The sequence below is a fragment of the Neomonachus schauinslandi genome, chromosome 13 (genome assembly GCF_002201575.2).
Source record: "Neomonachus schauinslandi chromosome 13, ASM220157v2, whole genome shotgun sequence".
In the NCBI taxonomy this organism is placed as follows: domain Eukaryota; kingdom Metazoa; phylum Chordata; class Mammalia; order Carnivora; family Phocidae; genus Neomonachus; species Neomonachus schauinslandi.
In genome coordinates, this window is record NC_058415.1 from 79,657,151 (window position 1) to 79,677,054 (window position 19,904).

The 19,904-nt window shown below is 46.5% G+C and overlaps 1 protein-coding gene across 1 annotated transcript in view; it reads right to left on the bottom strand.

Annotated features, from left to right (window-relative positions):
- Nucleotides 1-19,904, bottom strand: part of CDK5RAP2 (CDK5 regulatory subunit associated protein 2) — a 177,339-nt gene that overhangs the window by 26,333 nt on the left and 131,102 nt on the right. Inside the window, exons 25-28 of the mRNA XM_044920803.1 lie at nucleotides 19,313-19,545; nucleotides 9,265-9,313; nucleotides 6,121-6,296; nucleotides 912-1,031 (exon numbers count right to left, since the gene is read on the bottom strand). Of these exons, the coding sequence (XP_044776738.1) occupies nucleotides 912-1,031; nucleotides 6,121-6,296; nucleotides 9,265-9,313; nucleotides 19,313-19,545 (578 nt within the window). The remainder of the gene's footprint in view (nucleotides 1-911; nucleotides 1,032-6,120; nucleotides 6,297-9,264; nucleotides 9,314-19,312; nucleotides 19,546-19,904) is intronic.

Here is a 19,904-nt window from a genome sequence, read left to right on the forward strand (position 1 = left end):
GGCAGGGAGTCTGCTTCTCCCTCTGACCCTTCCCCCTCTCATGATCTCTGTCTCTCAAATAAATAAATAAAATCTTTTTTTTTTTTAAAAAAAAGACACATTCGTTGTGGAATGAAAACAATCTCTTTGGAGCAATAAGGAAAGATGTCCAAAATATATTGTTCAACAAAAAAAGGGACAGAATGGCAGATATAAAGTATTCTAGCTTTTGGATGAGGGAGAGAATAAGCACATATATTTGTATTTGCATTGAAAAAGCACTGTAAGGTGTGGAAAACAACTAACAGAGGTGGGAGAAGAGAAGGGAGAGCAAGATGAATGGGTACAGAATGGAGATAGTAAGCTTTGCACCATGTGCATGTCTTCCCTACGGGACAAATACGTATTCCATTCAGACCTGACTGTTTGTATGCAGGCGAACTGGCAACCCTGTCGCCGGCCTGTGAGACTCACCAAACCGCTCACGTGCTAGTACGTTTAAGATCCATTACCGACGAAAAGACGAAATACCGGTCCGTTTTATTTTAAAATACCTCTCTATTTCTTTCCAGTGACCAAAGTCAGAGGAGGAGCCAGCCACAATCCAGGGTGCAAGGGCCAGCAGACTCCTTCAGTGCCAGGGACTGTGCGGGCCACTCTGCTCCAGTCAGCTCACTTAACGCTCATCGCCACAGGATAAAACGGGGATGATTATCCCCACTTTATAAGTAAGCTACTGTAACTGATAGTCAGCAGTGTTAAGGGAGGTCACTGTGGAGGTAAGCAGCAAGGTCGGGATCCAGGCTGAAACCTCTCTGGCCACCAGTGAGTGTGAAGCTCACCCCAACACAGGGCATGCAGATCCAGGCAAACGCGCCCCAGATGAAGCCCTCGCAGGCGTGCAACAGGCCTCTGGGGCGGCTCTCCCTTACCTGGATCAAGTTCAGACCCCTGCCGTTCCAGCTGTCCCCGAAGCTTCTCATTTGTCTTAATAGATTCTTCTAAACGTCTCCTCAAGCTTCGAATCTCTTGTATATGTTCCATTACTAAGTCTACAGGAGGGAGAGTTATTTTTAAAGTCTGAAGCCCCCAACAAATTGAATAATTTACAGATTATGCAAGGATCTTAAAATTCCAAGTCGTGCTGGATGTATTCAGATGGTCGGTAACTGGCAACGCTTTCCTGGGCTTGGTGAGGCTGAGCGACTGCCCACAGCCCACAGACACAGTTCTGTAATGGTTCTCTGCAGCCCTCCACGGGCAGGGTGTTCTACATCACATGGAAAAATTATATTCCATACAATTTTAATGCCAACTCTAATGCAGACCTTTATTCTTCTAAATATCAAATATTAACTTAAAATCTTCCTTATGGTGAAACTAACAGATCACTTTCAAGTCTGTTTGAATTGCCCGACAGTGGATTAAACCACTTTCATAATGAATCCAGATATTTCTTTGAAAGGAATATGTTTATCCATTTATCATGTACTCATTTAAGACTTAAAAACACAGCAAAACAGTAATCCCAGCGCTAGTGAAAATGGTAAGAAGGGTATACTCTCCAGAGCACATCCTGTTCGTGTGAATATAGATGTGCGTGACTTTTGGGATCTATTTTTATCATCAGCCTTAGTAAGGTTCTTTTCCAATGTCTTTCCTCAAGTAATTCTACTTCCAGGAATCTACTCAAAGAGATCACCAGAGATGCTGACAACCATTTGCCAAAATGCATGAAAATGTTCATCTGAAGCACTATTACAGAACAGTAAAAACTGAACATAACTCAAATTATTAAATAAACTGTATTACATTACATTACTGTGATGCAGTATTCTACAGCTACTGAAATTGTATTATGAAGACCATATAATATCACAGAAAAATACAGATACAAAATGGATTGTTCAGCATAATTGTAACTCCATTTAAAAATCTGCAGGCGAAAAAGACACATAAACACAAAATAAGGAAATCTACCCCTAGATATTAACAGCAGTTGCCTTTGGATGGTAGATTTCAGGTTTTTCAAAACTCCTGTACTCTATTTCAATGTAACATTTAATAATATATAAAAATTTAAATTTCCCAAATTTTCTGCAATGAGCATGTCCTATTTTTTCAGCCACTGCCACATCTCACTTTAACAAAGAAAGAAGGAAGCACAGTTGCAATCTGGAGGTAGGTTTCTAGAATCAGTGTTTAAAGCATAACCACATCAAGTATCCAAAGGCAAAACTAATGTCTTTAATTCATCAATTACGGTACACTCAGTATGTCTTAGTAATGTCTGTTTTAAAACATTATACTAATGTTATGACCCAGTTTTAATTCCTCCAAAATGACTTTCATTTAAAAGTAGCACAGTGTTACAGGTCTTCTCCTAATTAAATAGTAATTCTGCCATGAATCTGAATGTTTATGAGATGACTTAATTCCCAGACCTTCAGCTATCTCCTATCAATGCCAGAAGTGTGGCGAGTCATTTGGTGGGATGCGTGAGGCCCTGGCGGCCGGCCCGGCGCTGGAGGACCCCGTCTGCAGCAAACTCCTGGCCACACCTCCTGTCCCTGCCCTGCTGCCCTGAGAATCTTCCAGCCGCTAGTGAGGACGGAGTGAGGCAGGAACTTATCTCTTCTGACCGCAGTCCTCCTTGCTGGTTTATATCCACATCACACGCTGCCGGCTTCTGGGGTAATAACACTTAGCAGTCATCGGTACACATCACCTCCTACCGAGTCTGGCCAGGAGCCGGACTCATCAATAGGGCTTAAGGAAACATTCCCAGTCGAACTGGACGCCACTTATTAATTATGCAGCCCCAACCAAGGAGAAGGAAACACTAGACTCGTCTTTACAAAATGGGAGAAAACTATCTATCTGTTCCTCTTCTAATAAATATCCTTCTGACAAATGCTAACTCTTTAAAACCATAAATCCTGCAAGAAGCAACCAGCAAAAACTGCTGTGTCTCTTTGGCCTAGTAGCCCCACTACAGAATCTAGGTTAAGAAAATGCGCCGAAATAAGGGGAAGGCTTCATGTTCAAAGATAATCCCTGCGGCAGTGTTCACAATTGTGAAATTTTAGAAATGACTTAAATGTTCAGCAAAAGAGGAACATAAGGAAAACTGCAGTTCAGCCATTCAACGGACTATTCTAAAGCCACTAAAAATGATGGTATGTAACAACATGTCAGAAAGCTTATGATAGAATGTCAAGCACATTGTTAAGCACAAGGAAAAATACTAAATTATCTCTCTACTTAGAATATAAACATGACAAAAGGAAAAAAACCAGATGCAGAGACCAAAAGTCTGAAGAGAAACAAACCAAAAAAGCTAACAGTGGGCTTATTAGGATGGCTCCGGAGGGTACTGTCCCCCTTCAGGAAAGTGCCTACTAACGCACTAGCAGGGCATGACAAGCCCAAGGTAATGGGTCCCCAGAATCACAAGACATAAGGAGATGCCTAAAAGGTTCTGTATCAGAAATAAACCACGGTTGGGATGGCAGACATGTGGGAAGGTAGAAAAAAGAGGGGCTGGCAAGAGGAATCTAGAGCGAGGTGCCCATACCATAGCGGAAGGGTTTTAAATAACAAGGGTCTCATAAAGAAGATGTGGTATATATATACAATGGAATATTATGCAGCCATCAAAAGGAATGAGATCTTGCCATTTGCAACGACGTGGATGGAACTGGAGGGTATTATGTTGAGCGAAATAAGTCAAACAGAGAAAGACATGTATCATATGACCTCACTGATATGAGGAATTCTTAATCGCAGGAAACAAACTGAGGGTTGCTGGAGTGGGGGGTGGGGTGGGAGGGAGGGGGTGACTTGGTGATAGACACTGGGGAGGGTATGTGCTCTGGTAAGCGCTGTGAATTGTGCAAGACTGTTGAATCTCAGATCTGTACCTCTGAAACAAATAATGCAATATATGTTAAGAAAAAAAAAAAAGAAGAAGAAGAAGGTAGCGGGAGGGGAAGAATGAAGCGGGGGAAATCGGAGGGGTAGACGAACCATGAGAGATGATGGACTCTGAAAAACAAACAGGGTTCTAGAGGGGAGGGGGGTGGGAGGATGGGTTAGCCTGGTGGTGGGTATTGAGGAGGGCACATTCTGCATGGAGCGCTGGGTGTTATGCACAAACAATGAATCATGGAACACTACATCTAAAACTAATGATGTAATGTATAGGGATTAACATAAGAATAAAAAAAACCCGCACATTTAAAAAAAAAAAAAAAAAGAACAAGGGTCTCAAGTATCCCCATTAAATGATCTGGCTTGCTGCACTATAACCCTCACCCCCTTGTAATTCCTCAGGCCCTCAATCAAGGGTGTTCCTCCCACAAAAACAGTCTCAGGGGTTCTTGGAAATGGACTGAGTTCCTTGCCAGGCTGTAAGAGTGCAGAAGGAAGTGCAGCTGAAGACAGGGAAGCAACTCACGGGTCTGACCCAAATTAGGAGAAGGCAGATCAAAAGAGCCAGAAATAACCGAGAGAAACCTGGTACACAGAAACTCAAGAAATCACACAGGGATACAGCCAGAAACCCAAAGAAAGCAAACCTAGGTGACTGGCTACTAGAAGGAGCCCGGCTGACACCTCACTTCTATCAAACATGTGTACTTCATGCTCTAGGTTATGTTTTCAAACTGTGCTCCTCTGGGCCTTGAGTACCCCAGAGGAGCCTCAGGAGCCATCGTGGAGGACCAAGTCTCACCCGTATCTCACCCGTTACATATTAGGCCTCCATGTAAAGTTCAGCTGAAACAAAGGGGGGGGGGGGGTAGTTTGTTGCTAAAAAAGATTGTGAATTTTTGAAAACCACAGTTCTGTGTGATCAGGTGTCAACAAAAAGCTTTTAGAAAGGAGGTGCCAGGGTCTGATTTGTGCTCTGGGTCCATTCTAGGTGCCATGCAAACAACCACCGGAAGAAAGGAGAGACCAGAGGATGTCAGTCAGCTAAGGTCCAGAATCTATACCAGGGGTCAGAAAGCCACAGCTCCTGGGTCAAACCCACCCACCACCTGTTTTGGTAAATAAATTTTTATTGGAACAGAGCCACACTCGTTCATTTACATTTTGTCTGTGGCTGCTTTCTGCTACAACAACAGGACTGAGTAATTACAACAAAGACCATATGTTCCACAAAGCCCAAAATACTTACTATCTGCCCTTTCCTAGGAAAAATATGCCAATCCCTGGTCTATACTATCCCTTGAACTTGTGAAATACATTGATTTATAAACTCTAATCCCTAATCCCCAATACTCCAACAGGAGGTAACCAAGCCTGCAAATACAGAGAGGTAAAGGAGAGCTCAGGGGCAGGTGGAGGCTTGGGAGGCTGATTCTGCCAACTGAGCCCATGGCCCACGGTCAGAGGCAGGACGAGGGGCTGACCCAGTGGACGAAGGGTCACACACTAAAGGGAAACACTGCAGATTGCTAGAATTACAAAATATCCCAACGGGGGTTTGGGTGGAGGGAAGGTAGTCAGGTACTCTGGGGCATCGGTACAATTCAAAGCAAGGGTCTTCAAAGTGACACAGCCTCAGGAAGGGTCTGAAAGGAACAACAGGAAATTAACCAGACTTAGAACAGACACATAACCTCGGTGCTTGCCAGCCTGGCTTCTGCGACTGTTAGGAGAGCAAGGAAGTGGCAGGTCACATAATAAGTCATCTTTTTTTTTTTTTTTTTAAAGATTTTATTTATTTATTTGGCAGAGGGAGACACAGCGAAAGAGGGAACACAAGCAGGGGCAGCGGGAGAGGGAGAAGCAGGCTTCCCGCCGAGCAGGGAGCCCGATGTGGGGCTCGATCCCAGGACGCTGGGATCATGACCTGAGCCGAAGGCAGATGCTTAACGACTGAGCCACCCAGGCACCCCATAAGTCATCATTAAGAAATAAAAATGACTCTTCCCCAATCAGCAACACTTTCAACAACCACAGCCTTCCCCAGTGACAAATGATAGTCTGAGTGACCAGCCCTACCAGGATCTCCCTTCATCAAATGAATATTCAAATGTCACTACGCTCTGCTTACTCAGGCAAGACGGCAAATTACTGTTTAGACCAGGAAACCTTGACTGTGTCTCAAATGCTTAGCAAAGCTTAGCTTACCTTGAGAGAAATGGTTCGCCAAGACCGAGGTCTTCCCAGTCTCGCTGTCTTGCTTGTGGTCTCTCGAGAGGACGGAGGACTTCTCGGACATTTCGCAGTCGGACAACACATGAGACGCAGACGGCTCAGGAGACTCAGGGAGAATGTGCTGGTAGGTTACACTGTCTGCCTCCATTCTTCACCATCAGGATTGAAAGAGAAACCATTTCCCACACTAAGATCCCAAGCCAGGACCAGGACTTGGGATCACTTAAGATTACTAGGCCCTTTATAATTTCCCCGTATTTGCAACTTTGTTTTGGAGCCCTTTTGCTTCCCTAGAGCATTTTATTAGCAAGGAGACTCTAAAAACAAAAAGCGCTTTGGGGGCTTGAGTCTGGAGCCAATGACGAAGGGGGAGCCACTGTCTGACTTATGGGGAGGGGCCCTCCGAGACAGCACGTGTCAATGGCGGCTGCTTAGCAGGTGCCCCCTCTGTACCAGGCATGTTAGATGTACCATCTTACTGGGTCCCCACAGAGACCTGCTGAGGTAGAGATGACTATCCTCCTTCAGACTTGGGGAGCCTGAGGCACATCACAAGCTTGCCCACGGTCCCACAGCTTATATGTGGCAGAGCTCACGCTTGAACTCAGGTCTGTCTGGCTCTGGGACCCCAGGAGAATGTAGTCAGAGGCAGGACGAGGGGCTGACCCAGTGGACGAAGGGTCACACACTAAAGGGAAACACTGCAGATTGCTAGAATTACAAAATATCCCAACGGGGGTTTGGGTGGAGGGAAGGTAGTCAGGTACTCTGGGGCATCGGTACAATTCAAAGCAAGGGTCTTCAAAGTGACACAGCCTCAGGAAGGGTCTGAAAGGAACAACAGGAAATTAACCAGACTTAGAACAGACACATAACCTCGGTGCTTGCCAGCCTGGCTTCTGCGACTGTTAGGAGAGCAAGGAAGTGGCAGGTCACATAATAAGTCATCTTTTTTTTCACTCCCATGAAGTGGCCTTATGGGTTTAAAAATCTCAAAACCCTCATGGCCCCCAAGCAGGTCCCAATGCCACCATTCTGGCAATCATCTGGTTATTAACCTGTATTTCCCAAGAGCCACCTGAGCCATGAGGAAAAACACCCTGAACTCGGTGAGAAGCCCACATGAATCTCCATTATAGATAAGCTCCTTAATTTAAGCTCTTTTTTTCTCCTACTTTTTCCTATTACTTTTTGTCTCATTATTCATGAGCTCAGACAAGAGCAAAGGACTCCGAAGCTGCAATGCATTCATTAACAGGTAAACACCAGATGCAACTTCACTCAGACAACATGATGGATGCACGGGCTTGCCGCTGCCTTGCCAAAGTGCCGAATGGACCAAGGGCACCCATTTAATTAGCTTAGGAGTGACCTGTGTGAGCGCTAAGCCTACAGCGGAAAAAGGCAGAAGAGAAGGAAAAGAAACCAGCCTGTCAGAGATGGGAAGGGTGACACATGGCTGAGGAGGGCTGAAAGAGGCTCCCTGCCTCCTTCCAGCCCCCTCTAAGCCACCCCGGTCATCTTCCACAACAGCATATCTGATTTTGTCCAGCCCCAGCTTATCCTCCTTCAAAGACTCCCCTCTTCCTGTAGCACAGAAGCTGAGGACCAGCCCCGCGGAAGCCCCGCGTGCCTCTCCAGCTTTGACCCTCGAGTTCCCTGCACCAGCTCGCACAGGCCATGTCTCCCTCGCCTCGTGCGCAGACACTCTCCGACAATCCCTGCCCCGGGCCCCTCATCCTTTAGATCTCCGTTAAGACTGTCTCCACTCTGGGAGGCCTTGCTTGCCTTCTCCACAGCCTGCCACTGAGATGTGATCCATTATTGGACGGATGGAAGCAGAGGGCTGAACTGGGAGGGATCTGCAAAAACACTGTGGTGGGAAAGGAGTATTTCTTCTGAATGTTACAGACACTCTGATGGAAACGTCCTCCGGTGAGCTGTGATGCGTCCCCACCTGCTCACTCTAATGATGCTGTGGCCTTCGTGATGCCAAGAAAGTCTAAAATTCTGGTCTGTTTCTTTATTTTACCCCCAGAAGCCCAAAGGGTCACTGCTCCAAAGAGGAGGGACATACCCGTAGCCCTCACAACAGGCAGAACCTTTAACAAGGAAACAGAGGGGGGTGAGACCCTGACATTTCCTGTGGGCCATCGAGGCAAACTAAAAAAGTATACGACACATTTATTCCATGAACATTTTTTAAATTCCAACTACATGCCAGATAGCTGGGGCTGGAGCAGGTGTAGAGATACTCAAGGCACAGTCTTTGTCCTCAAAAGGCAATATGCAACAGTAATAAGAGCCCGGGAGTCTGACAGATTCAAGTTCCAATCCCAGCTCTGCCTCTTAATGTCAAGCATGCAACTCTGACCCTCTGGTTCCTCATCCTAAAGTGGGAACAAGAGTGCTTGCCTGGTAGGGTCAGAAAGAATGACCGTGAATGCCTAGGGCAGCGGCTGACACACACCAATACCCCGTTCATGCTAGCTCCTTTCCTCTTTCGAGCAATTCTGGGAGCTGAAAGATAAATGCTGGGCGTACTACAACACCATGTGCTAAGTGCTGTAATGTGACGACATGCCAAGTGCTAAGGGAGGAGTAACTGATCCTGGGATGTAGAAGAGAGACGGGGATGTTGGGGGGAGCCAGGTTCACTGCCACATAAACGGACTCTGAAGAAGGATCTCCAAACTACAACAGGAAGAATTCGAGTGTACAGCCTGTGTCCAGCCACGGGCCGCAGAACAATAAAAAGTCAGAGAAGACGGAAGCCCGGGAACATGAGAGAAAGGAAGATGGGTCAGACTGAGAAGGGCCTCAAAGGTCAGGCTAAGGCATCGGAAATCGATCCTGCGGGTACCCAGGAGCCAAGAGAAGGAACGTGTCGTCCTCGTCAAAGCACCCGACAGACAGAGGCCAGGACTGGCCCAGAACAGCTGAACGAAGGCTGCGGGGCAGACAGCGTAAACGCCTGGTTGCGCGTGGCCGCTGTCAGTTTCATAGGTGTTTGTGTTTTACCCACAAGAAGCAGGGAACTAAGCGAACAGGAGGGAGCCAGCGGACCCAGCGGACAAACCGACCGCACAGTCTTCTTCCTCAGTGCCACACACTCACCTCCCCATCACTTCGTTCTGGGGGCTCACGTCCACTTCAACTGATTTTCCTGGAAGCAGAAAGAACATCAAGAAGAAGGAAGACATTAAAAATAAACAGATGATAAAACAAGTGTTCCCTAATAATTTCTTGCTCATACATTTGCAGAGGCCCCCGTTCCATTTGTTTAAATACTCTTCGTAACAATCCCGGATATTTAAAGTAGGATTACCAAGAACACACTCAGACTAGAGGCTCCTCCTTCATCACTGCTCCGGCACAGTTCTAGAAGGGAGGTGACAGCCCTGAATCTAAAAACCCATCACCAAGACGCTGCTGGGTGCGGTTCTTTTCCCTTCTCTAAAAACTCTGACACTAACAGAATATATGCTCGTTACAGGAAATGGGTAACAGAAACAAGGAAAAGAGCGTCACTCTCCTCCAGGTGCCCCCACTCCGGACATGTTATGGATTTCCTTCCATTCTTTCTTCCATGCATTTTGGCATGGGTGACACTGTACTGTGACTTCATCTTCTCCCTTCATATTTTATTGTAAGCACTCTTCTTATTGAATTTGCCTTGGAAACCTAATTTTTAGTGACTGCATTAATATCCCACTGCAGGCATGCACGTACCAGAGTTTCTGCCAGTCCCCTATTTGACATGTAGGTCATCTCCAATTTTTCACTTTTATAAATAAATGAAATAAACATCTTTGTACATACAGCGTTATCTGCATTTAAATGATCTCCTTAGGAAAGACTCTCAGAAGTGGGATTAGCAGGGAGAGGGGTGTGTGAGTGCAGCTGAATAAGCCAGGGCCTGCGGCAGGGGAGTGACGATGAGAAATGGCAAAAGAAAACAAAATAAAGCTCAGAACGTAAATAGGCAAAAGGGGCACCACTCTCCCCTGCCTGGCGGCCTCTGCTGTTTGAAAGGCGACACAGGAGCCCAGTCTTCACAGAGACTAACAACTTCATGTTAAAAATACTTCAGAACTCTGGAAATTGCAGACTGGGATGAGCTCTTTGAAGAAGCTAACGCGTGGCCAAAGAAAAAAACAAACCCTTCTAGAGCTGCACTTGAAAAATGAGAATATAATTAAACTGCACCCACACATTCCCTTTTCAAAACTACTCCTAAAAGGGAACGTTCTCAAACACCACAGCGCAGAGGAAAAGAGCACCGGAGACTCACGCGTTTGCCTTGCGCCTCGGGGTCCCCACCGGCCTGCTCTCCGGGGCCAGTGGGTGTTGCTATCAGGGCTCCCCCAACATCCCAGCAGGACAACCATGGGCACGGAGAGCCATTGCGACACTCCCAGGGCTTGAATGTCACCTGCCACTGCAGGGCGCTGGCGGGCACTGGGAAGGAGTCACACGGGCCCCCCAATATCAGGTGCCAGGCCACAAAGGACGACACCCCGACACCGACGATGTCCTCTGGCCTCACATCGATCACACTGGCACAGTGTCAGGATCTCCATTTTGCAGTGAAGTGTAAATCCAAGAGGTCTGACGTGTCCCCTCTCGTCCTCCGACATCCCATCACCTATCTCACTATATGCTCCAGTTAAGCAAGGGATTTGGAGACACTCCAGAGCCAGCTCGACCACAAGTCTAGGTCTTGACCCTCTTGGTTACATCCTGACCAAAAATGCAGTGACATTTTGGTTCCCCAGAAGGTAGGGAGAGGGTGACAGGCCTCTACCACAGTGGACGGGCTCCACCTCTCTGTCCTCTGCACTCCTCGTCAAGAGGGGAAATTGCCATCTGCTGGGTCAATTTCCAAGACGCTGACTGGAAGTCCCAGGCCGCAAGACCACCGTGAATGGGCAGAGACAACTGCTGTTAGAAGAACAGCTCAGCACTTTCCATCTCGCACCTGCACGGGGCTGCTCCCTGACATTCAGCTGATAGGCAGACCCTGAGGGTGGGCCATCTGCCCAGCCCGGCCCTCCCACAGGCTTAGGAGTCTACACGTTCTAGCCAAGCACACACAGCATCATCTCCTGCCTCACCGTACCAGCCTGCATCAGGAGCACGGATGCACACCTCAGCAACTTCACTGGGTAGGAGACCACTGGTCTGGGGCGCGCTTTAAGTACCCTGGGACTCCTGACCATAAATTCGTCTTATAACTATCACAAAAACCTCTCTTCAATTCCTAACAAAAATCCATGCCCAGAGAATGAAGTGCCCTGAGGCCATCCAAAGTCCAGGTTTCCCGGTCTTCAAATAGGACATCCTGTGAGGAGTCTGTAATGCCTCCACAACAATTATATTCTGCCCAATCCCCTGCCACGAAAGAATTCTTTAAAACCAAATGACAAGTTGTTAGTGTGGGACTCATAGGGCCATCATGACAAGTGATGTACTGAATTCCGTGGTGGAAACTGCCTTCGCACAGGTGACATGGTACCATCTGCCAGGCTATTCCTAAAGCTTAGGAAGCATGTCACGAAGGCGCTGCTCCCATCTTTCAGGCAAATCTTACCGCTACACCGAAAAGCTGTGTAGTAGGTGGCAGTGGGGCGGGTGGGGGGGGGGGGGGAGGGAATCCTTTCATCTTTTCAAACAAAAAGACATCTAATTACCCAATCCATACTGGAACAAGCAAGAGAACTACCATGCAGGACAGTCTCGTAACCGGCCGGCCCGCCCTCCTCCCTGCACTGATCCATCCTGGGCGCTGCCTCTGTTTGAAAAGCCTCTTTTGAAACAGTACCCCATCATTCCAAATCCACCAACCGTATAGAATCCAGTTCAAATATCATAGCCTGGCATCTCCTACACGACCCAAATGTTCCTTCCTTTGCATCCACTAGTAATTTGTAGAACATATTTACAGAGTTCCTCCCAGGCGCCTGTGCCTGACACCGAGGTCACAGAGATGAATGAGGAGCCATCCTACCCTAAGTGAGCTCACTGCTGCGGGGGGACGAGGGACCCAGAAGACGATTACACTACAGGGCTGTGACAAGGGGCAGCCCAGGATACCGTGGGAGGGCCTGCAGAGGAAACGAACGTGAGCCAGCCTGGACCATCGGGGACAATTTAGAGGAGGTGACCAGGGACACATCTTTGAGGCAGTAAAGAACTGCTGTATAAAGATACGAAGAAGCTAAGGAGCCATGTGGAGGGCAGATTCCAGGATACTTAGGAAAGATCTTCCATTTTCTCTGATCGCCTGCCTACCATGCTAATTATACCCCGCATGCCCCATTACCACTCCTGAAATACCCTTCTCCAACAACTTCCAATATGGAAGGTTGAGCTCTGATACCCTTTTCTCCTGGAAGCCTTCCCTTCAGAGCTCAGGGGCACCTCCCTCCCAGCCCCCACTATGAGGGTCAGACAGAGTCAGAGGACACTGAATCAAAGGGCGCCCGAGAGTAAGATCCAAACCACACAAAACTATCAGTACTGTCATCAAATCCTGACCAGACACTACAAGGACAGTCCCAGCTTAATTTGGGAGCCAGAACAAAATAAGGCCCCCATCTTCCAGGAGTCTATGCTCTGAAGAAATAAAATATGCCCACAAGAAATCATTGCTGTCACCTCCTGCGCTCCCAAGATTGGTTAGGCGGGATACCAGACACTTTAAATAATCTCATTTAATCCTCACAAATAACTGCAAGATAGGTACTATTCCCTCACAGAGGAAATCTGACTGTTAAGGGAGTAAGAGAAGCATAAAGATGGGATTTGAACTCAAACCTGTCTGGCTCCAAAGCTTCGTTCTTTCTACCCGGCAAAGTGTCCATCACAAGGCCAGATGCGACTGTCATAGGCAAGCTACAACCAACCCAGAATAAAAAAACAAATAGTTTTGCTTCCACTTGGGGTGAACAAAGAAAGCTTCCTAGAGGATGAGCAGAATTTCTAGAAGGGAAGAGAAAGCACAGCCTTCTAGAAAAGGGACTGGGACCGGGACACCCAACGGGACAGGAGCATGAGAAGCACGGCATCATGGCAGTCAGGAGGTTAGTCTGTGGAAGCAAACTGCCTGGGCTCAAATCCAGACTCTGCCACTCCTTGGGTGACCCCAAGCAAGTAAATTCACTTCTCTGTTCCTCGTTTATTCAATGAAAGTGATAAACAGCAGCTTCTCATAGGCTGAGAACAGGCCTAGCACAGAACGTGCAGCTGAGAAAGCCCAGCCTTCCTCACTGTTTCTCCATCGTCATCATCATCATCATCACCGTCATTCTCGCTGAGACGGTGGTGAGCTGGACAAGGCAGACCATAGAAGGCCTTGGAAGAAATGAATCGTGTAGGTTCATCCCTGCAGGCAGAGGAGAGTCAAGAGAAAGGACCCCCGCAGCTGCCTTCTACCCGTGTGGCTAAACCCTGACACATGTGGTGAGCTCACGGAGGAAAGGGACTACCTCACAACCTTCTCGGTACTTTCCCAGTGCTGACTCAGAAATACCTGAGGACCACGCTGTCTTCCTGACTTATGCCACTGGCCTTGGGAGGCACCATGAACAAGGACACTGTGGGACTGCAACACCAGCTCTCGGTCTACTTTGGGTCCCAACCCACTTCAAGAATCTGAAAGTTAGACCCCCACCCCGGAAAAATGCACTCAGAAAATCTTGCAGGGTTCTGGACCCTAGTGAAATCCCTAGCCTGTGAAGCTAGAAAAGATCCCAGCTCTGGTCCTGACAAATAATGAGAAACCACACTATCATTCTACTTCTTGGGTCTACCAACCAAAGACTATTAAACGAAAGCAAGGATATGTACAAAGATTCCAATATGGTGTTCTTTTAATAGCCCCAAACCGGAAATAACCTAAATGTCCACCTAATGGGGAATGATTAAGTAAATTATGGTACATTCATACAAAAGAATGCTCTGCAGCCACTAAAACTTACAATGTAGGTTAATATCTATTATCTAAAACTGAACAAAGGGAAAGGTTGCAAACAGTTCTAGTTCCACAAAAAATACGCATACATATAAAAAAGACCTGAGTCTTTTACCTGAGTATAAACTCCAGGGTGTTCATTTCTGTATAAATAATGCAGCTATAGGAGTATTTGCTTATCTGTTATTCCACAATAAATACGTACTGCTTTGTACTAAGAAAAAAAAAAAAGACTATATTTAAAATTTTTAAGAACTCATGCTATGCAACCACCTCAAATATAAAACTATTTTACAGTAGGCTCCTTTCATAATTCAGAAGCCAGACCCCTTAGATAGCATCCAAGAAAGACTCACCTCTGTTACATTTTATTCTCTAAGAATGGGAGGTGACGTGAGGTACCTGAGACTTTTATGCCTTTTGTACAAGAAAATAAAGTTCTATGTTTGTGTTGTCTGCGAAGCCTGAAATGCTTCTGCTTCCAGAACCCGCAGGAAACAAGAGGTGAGATCTCCTTGGGCTTGTCAAGGTAAATAACTAAAACATCAATCAAGGGGGGGCGGTTGGATGAGGGAGGGAGGGCAGCTGTTGCCAGAGGCACTCTCTCTCAGCCTCCCACTTCCTCGCGCCCTGGTTGAGGGCTTGTAGGAAGGAGAGAGAGACAGACAGAAAATGCCTCAGGCCGGGAAGATACAGCTCTATCCTGAGGACCCAGGTATTTCTCCAGTATTAAAATGAAAACTAGCTTATTTAGAAACCCTTAGTCAGGAGAAAGTGAATTTCACAAAGCTGGGAAAAGTCAACTGCCCCTGTGTCCTTGGGCCTCAAGGTCCTGGGGGACTGGTAGTAGGATAACCAGTGTGCAACAGGCCTGAGCTGCTGGGCTCTGTAGAGAACTCGGGACACACTCCCTGGGCCCAGAAGCCCAAACTAGCCCACGTTCTATCTGGGAATTAGGATGAACATATGGGGACCCTCATGAGCCATCTGTTTTGTAATGCATGAAGACAAAAGAACTAAGGTCAAACCTTGGTTTCACCAAGTCAGTCATAACTTTGGGCAACTGACTCTCCTCCGTAAGGCGAAGTTCCCCAAGTAAAACAGGTTGTTCTGAGGATAAGCCCCCGACTCACAACAGGCAGAGACACTGGCAAGCACAGAGCACCTGTGAGCGATGCACCCAGCACTCAGTCAAGGCTTCGTGCTCATTATTTACTTCTTACAGCTCACCAAGGAAAGCCTTTGATCTTGAACAGAAGGAACATGACCTGACCTACATTTTGAAAAGATCACACTGACTATTGTGAGGGAGTGGGCCATGGTGGGCCGTGGGGGAAAGCGTGGACCCTCCGGGGGGCAAGGACTGCAGTAACCCACGAGAGGAGACCGTGGCAAACCGGAGCCGTGGCAGCAACGAGGTGGTGCAAGTTGGCCAGATTTACAACACGTGTTGGTTGAAGGCAGAGCTTCAAAGCGGTGGCCAGTGGGTGGCAGGAGAATGGGTAGTGTCTTCTTAGAAGCCCAGGGAGGAAAGGATCTCCCCAGGAGAGAGGGGCTGACCACACCCAGTTCTGCTGTCAAGGTGAGGGACGTGCGGCCCAACACTGATGGCCGGGTTCAGCAAAGTGGCAGGTGCCAGAGCCTCGGGCACATGCCGTTTCTGTGGCGAGGCTGGGATGTCGGAAAGCCCAGTGCCAGGAGGTTTGAGAAAGCGGGGCTGGAAAGTCATACTAATGGATATAAAAGAGAAGGACAAAAATAATGACTTTATAGAGGCAATTTAAATGGATAAAGTTTTAACTTTGGAACCACCTTCGTATTTTTCATATTCAAAAAATAAAATTAAATCAGTAAAAATGGGAGGGGAAGCCTAACACTGAGCACAAAGAGAAATAAGTAAATCTAATTATATTTCAAATGAATAACATATCAACACTGTAGAAAGAATGAAACCAAAGAACTTTTAAATTTAATACCTGACTATATACCCTGAGCCTAAAAACTAAAAGAACTATGGGGCGCCCGGGTGGGTCAGTCGGTTAAGCGTCCAACTCTTGATTTCGGCTCAGGTCATGATCCCTCCCAGGGTCCTGTGATGGAGCCCCACATCAGGCTCCCTGCTCAGCAGGGAGCCTGCTTCTCCCTCTCCCACTGCCTGCCGCTCCCCCTGCTTGTGCTCGTGCGCGCTCTCTCTCTCTGTCAGATAAGTAAATAAAATCTTTAAAAAAAAAAAAAAAGCTACGACAAATCAGGATCTTCTAGTAGGTCTGTTTCTCACAGTGGTACGGAGTGTTTGTGTATATTAGAGAGAAGTGAGCACAGGAGCGGACACACTGATGTGAGAGCCGGGATCCTCACAGCTGGAGATGGGAAACGATGTGGAAGCAGAAACAGCGAGGAGGGATATAACGGGTTGGACTGGAACTCGAGGCACCACTGTGAAATAACAATTTTTTAAATAAATTACACATACGTATGTATGCATGTGAGATATACCCTGGTTCTGTCTGCTAAAGGGCCTAGACACAACGACACTCCAGTAGCAATTAAAACACCCAGCACCAAATCCTGGTTTTTAAATAGCATCCCCCTTTAAGATGAACCAGGGCCCCTTAGAGAAATGGCTGATTCAGGGGCAAGGACAGTATCAGTGAAGCTGGAACATCTTTTTTTGTGCCAGAAAGTACAGAAGTGCTCCCCCAAAAGCTGGAGACCTGTCAAAAGGAATTGCCACTTGCCAAATCTCAAACAATTTGAGCATTAGTAGAATGACAGAATGAATATTAGTCCACTGAATGAAAATAAGAAGCTACAAATCCATAATGTTAATAAATAAATAAGCAACAAACATATAAACAAAAAGGGGAGATAAAGGGAGAGTTCATCCTTCTAGCAGATGCCATATAATAAAAAATGAAGAAGGAATGATGGTATGAGGAAAAAAAATCACCATGTTGCCACCATCACAGTGATGGCTGAGGCGAGGAACGTCCAGGAAAACTCAGGTAAACGTCTCAAGAGGAGCCAAATATTTACAGGATTACAAAGTACCCTGCAGTGATTACTTAAATATTACACAGGGAAACACTGTCACGTATAGCAGACAACCTCACCCAAGTGATCAAAATTATTCACCAACAATGGGACAAACCAATGGTACGTGCCTCGTAAGCACGATATACCACGAGAACACAACACTTACGCAGCATTCTTGCCAAAACCACATAACTAATCTCATCGAATTTGTCTAATCCAATCCTAAAGAAACAACAGAGAATCCCAAACTGGGGCATCGGCCTGAACTCTTCAAACTGGTCCACGTCACGAAAGACAAAGGGTGAAGGAAAAGGTTAAAGACAACCAAAGACAGAGGACAACTAAATGTAATGTGGGGAGTGGGTCCTGGATCGGAATCAGGAATAAGACTCATAAAACACATTATTGAGTCAATTGGTGAAATTTTAATACAGACTGTACATGAAATAACGATACTATGTCATGGATTTAATAATGGCACTGTGGCTATATAAAAGAATGCCCTCAGTGTGAGGGGCCACACACTTTGGCACTTCTAGGGGGAGATGGGAAAGGCACATGATATCGCCAATCCACCCTTGGAGGGATGATGATGATGATGATAATGTCGGGCTCCTGCATAATAATAATAATAATAATAATAATAATGTTGGGCACTGGGGGGGGCATCTGGCTCAGTTGGTGCAGCGTGTGACTCTTGGTCTCAGGGTCGTATGTTCGAGCCCCATGTTGGGTGTAGAGATTACTCAAAAATAAAATCTATTAAAAAAAATAATAATAGGGGTGTCTGGGTGACTCAGTCGTTAGGCATCTGCCTTCGGCTCAGGTCATGATCCCAGGGTCCTGGGATCGAGCCCCGCATCGGGCTCCCTGCTCGGTGGGAAGCCTGCTTCTCCCTCTCCCACTCCCCCTACTTGTGTTCCCTCTCTTGCTGTCTTTCTCTCTGTCAAAAAATAAATAAAATCTTTTTTAAAAAAATGAAAATAATAATAATGTGTGTATACACATATGCACACGTGTGTGTATACACAGATGGTCCCTGACTTACAATGGTGTGATTTACAATTTTCTACTTTGGGATAGTGTGAAAAAGCAACAGGCATCCAGTAGAGACTGCACTTCTAATTTTGAATTTTGGTCTTTTCCTGGGCTAGAGATAGGCGGTACGACTGTCCCTCATGACTGTGGCAGTGGCAACGAGCCAGGGCTCCCAGTCAGCCACACCATCAAGAAGGTAAATAACTGATAGGACCATCCTAGGCCCACACGGCCATTCTGTTTCTCACTTTCAGTACAGCCTTCAATGTAGGACATGAGATATTCAATCCTTTATTATAAAATGGGCTTTGTGTTAGAGGATATCGCCCAACTGTAGGCTACTGTGAGCGTTCTGAGCACGTTTATGGTAGGCTGGGCTAAGCTATGATGTTGGGTAGGTTACGTGTGTCAAATGCATTTTTGACTTATGATATTTTCAACTTTATGGTGGGTCTATTGGGATATAACCCCATCATAAATCGAGGAAGATCTGAATATACAGAGAGAGAGAAAGAGAAAATGACAAAGCAAATATGGCAAAACTGATGAAGCTGGGTAAACAGTATAAAAAAACTCTTCGTCCTAGTCTCAAAAAAACTGCAAGTGATTGTTTTTTTATTTAAATGCAATAACATCTATTAAAGTACCTAGCACACAGCTATTGTTTAGCAAAGGTTCTCTTTCATCCTTCCTCTAACCACCTCTGACCCTTGAATGTATTTTTTTACCCATAAATGTCTGGGGTTTTTTGTTTGCTCGTTTTGTTGAGTGTTGCCAACATTTAAAACTCATGAGTTCTTACCCCCCACCCCCAAAAACCCGATTTCCATCTTCTCTGGAAAATTTAGAGCAGTCACGGGGCATGGGGCAGGTGCTGGGGGTGGTGCCTCCTAGCCGGCTTCACCCCCGTGCCCCACCAGCCGGACCCCGGGTTTGGGACGGCGCAGCCCTCCAAGCACCTGGAAGCCGTCACTGGAAGGAAGAACAGTCAGTGTGGCTCTGCTGTCAGCAGAGGTAAGTACCGCCGAGGAGTCGGTTCCTCCCGGGCCCCTCCGAAAGAAGTCTTAGACCAATAAACGATGTGTCTTAAGACTCGCAATCCCTTGCCCCACTTACCATTGAGAAACAGCTTCTCCAATTTCTCAAGCAGCCCGGCACATTGATTCAGCTGCTCCTGGAAACCCTTGGCCACGTAGTGATCCACGTCGCTGGCCTGCAGCAACTGCTCGAATGCCTTAATCATGGCGTTCATATGTTGCCGGTAAACGACGCAGATGCCGTGGCTATCCTTAATCTGCTGTCTTTGAAGGGAGAGCTCCCTGGCCTGGGACTGAACTAATGAATCGTACCTGATAAAGTGGGGGGGGGGGGGGAGAAAATGCTTGTAACATTTTAGAATTGAATTTTTGTGACCTTAACACTAATTGGAAAAATGACAGAGCACAATTTTTAAAAGCCTGCAGCTGTACAAGTATACATACTTCTAGAAAAATGGGAAGTCTGCAAGGTCACTCCTTCGACTTCAAAACAGCCAACAAATGCTGGAACAAAGGTTCTTCTGCAGTATTTTTCACCTTATAAAGCCCCCAATTACAGTACAGACTGGCAAGAACTCAGGAGGACAACTGGTTTCCATACGCTCTTCAAAAATATTATTCTGAATTATAGAAACAAGTGCTCCAAGGGCCGGGGGACCTACCACAAATTC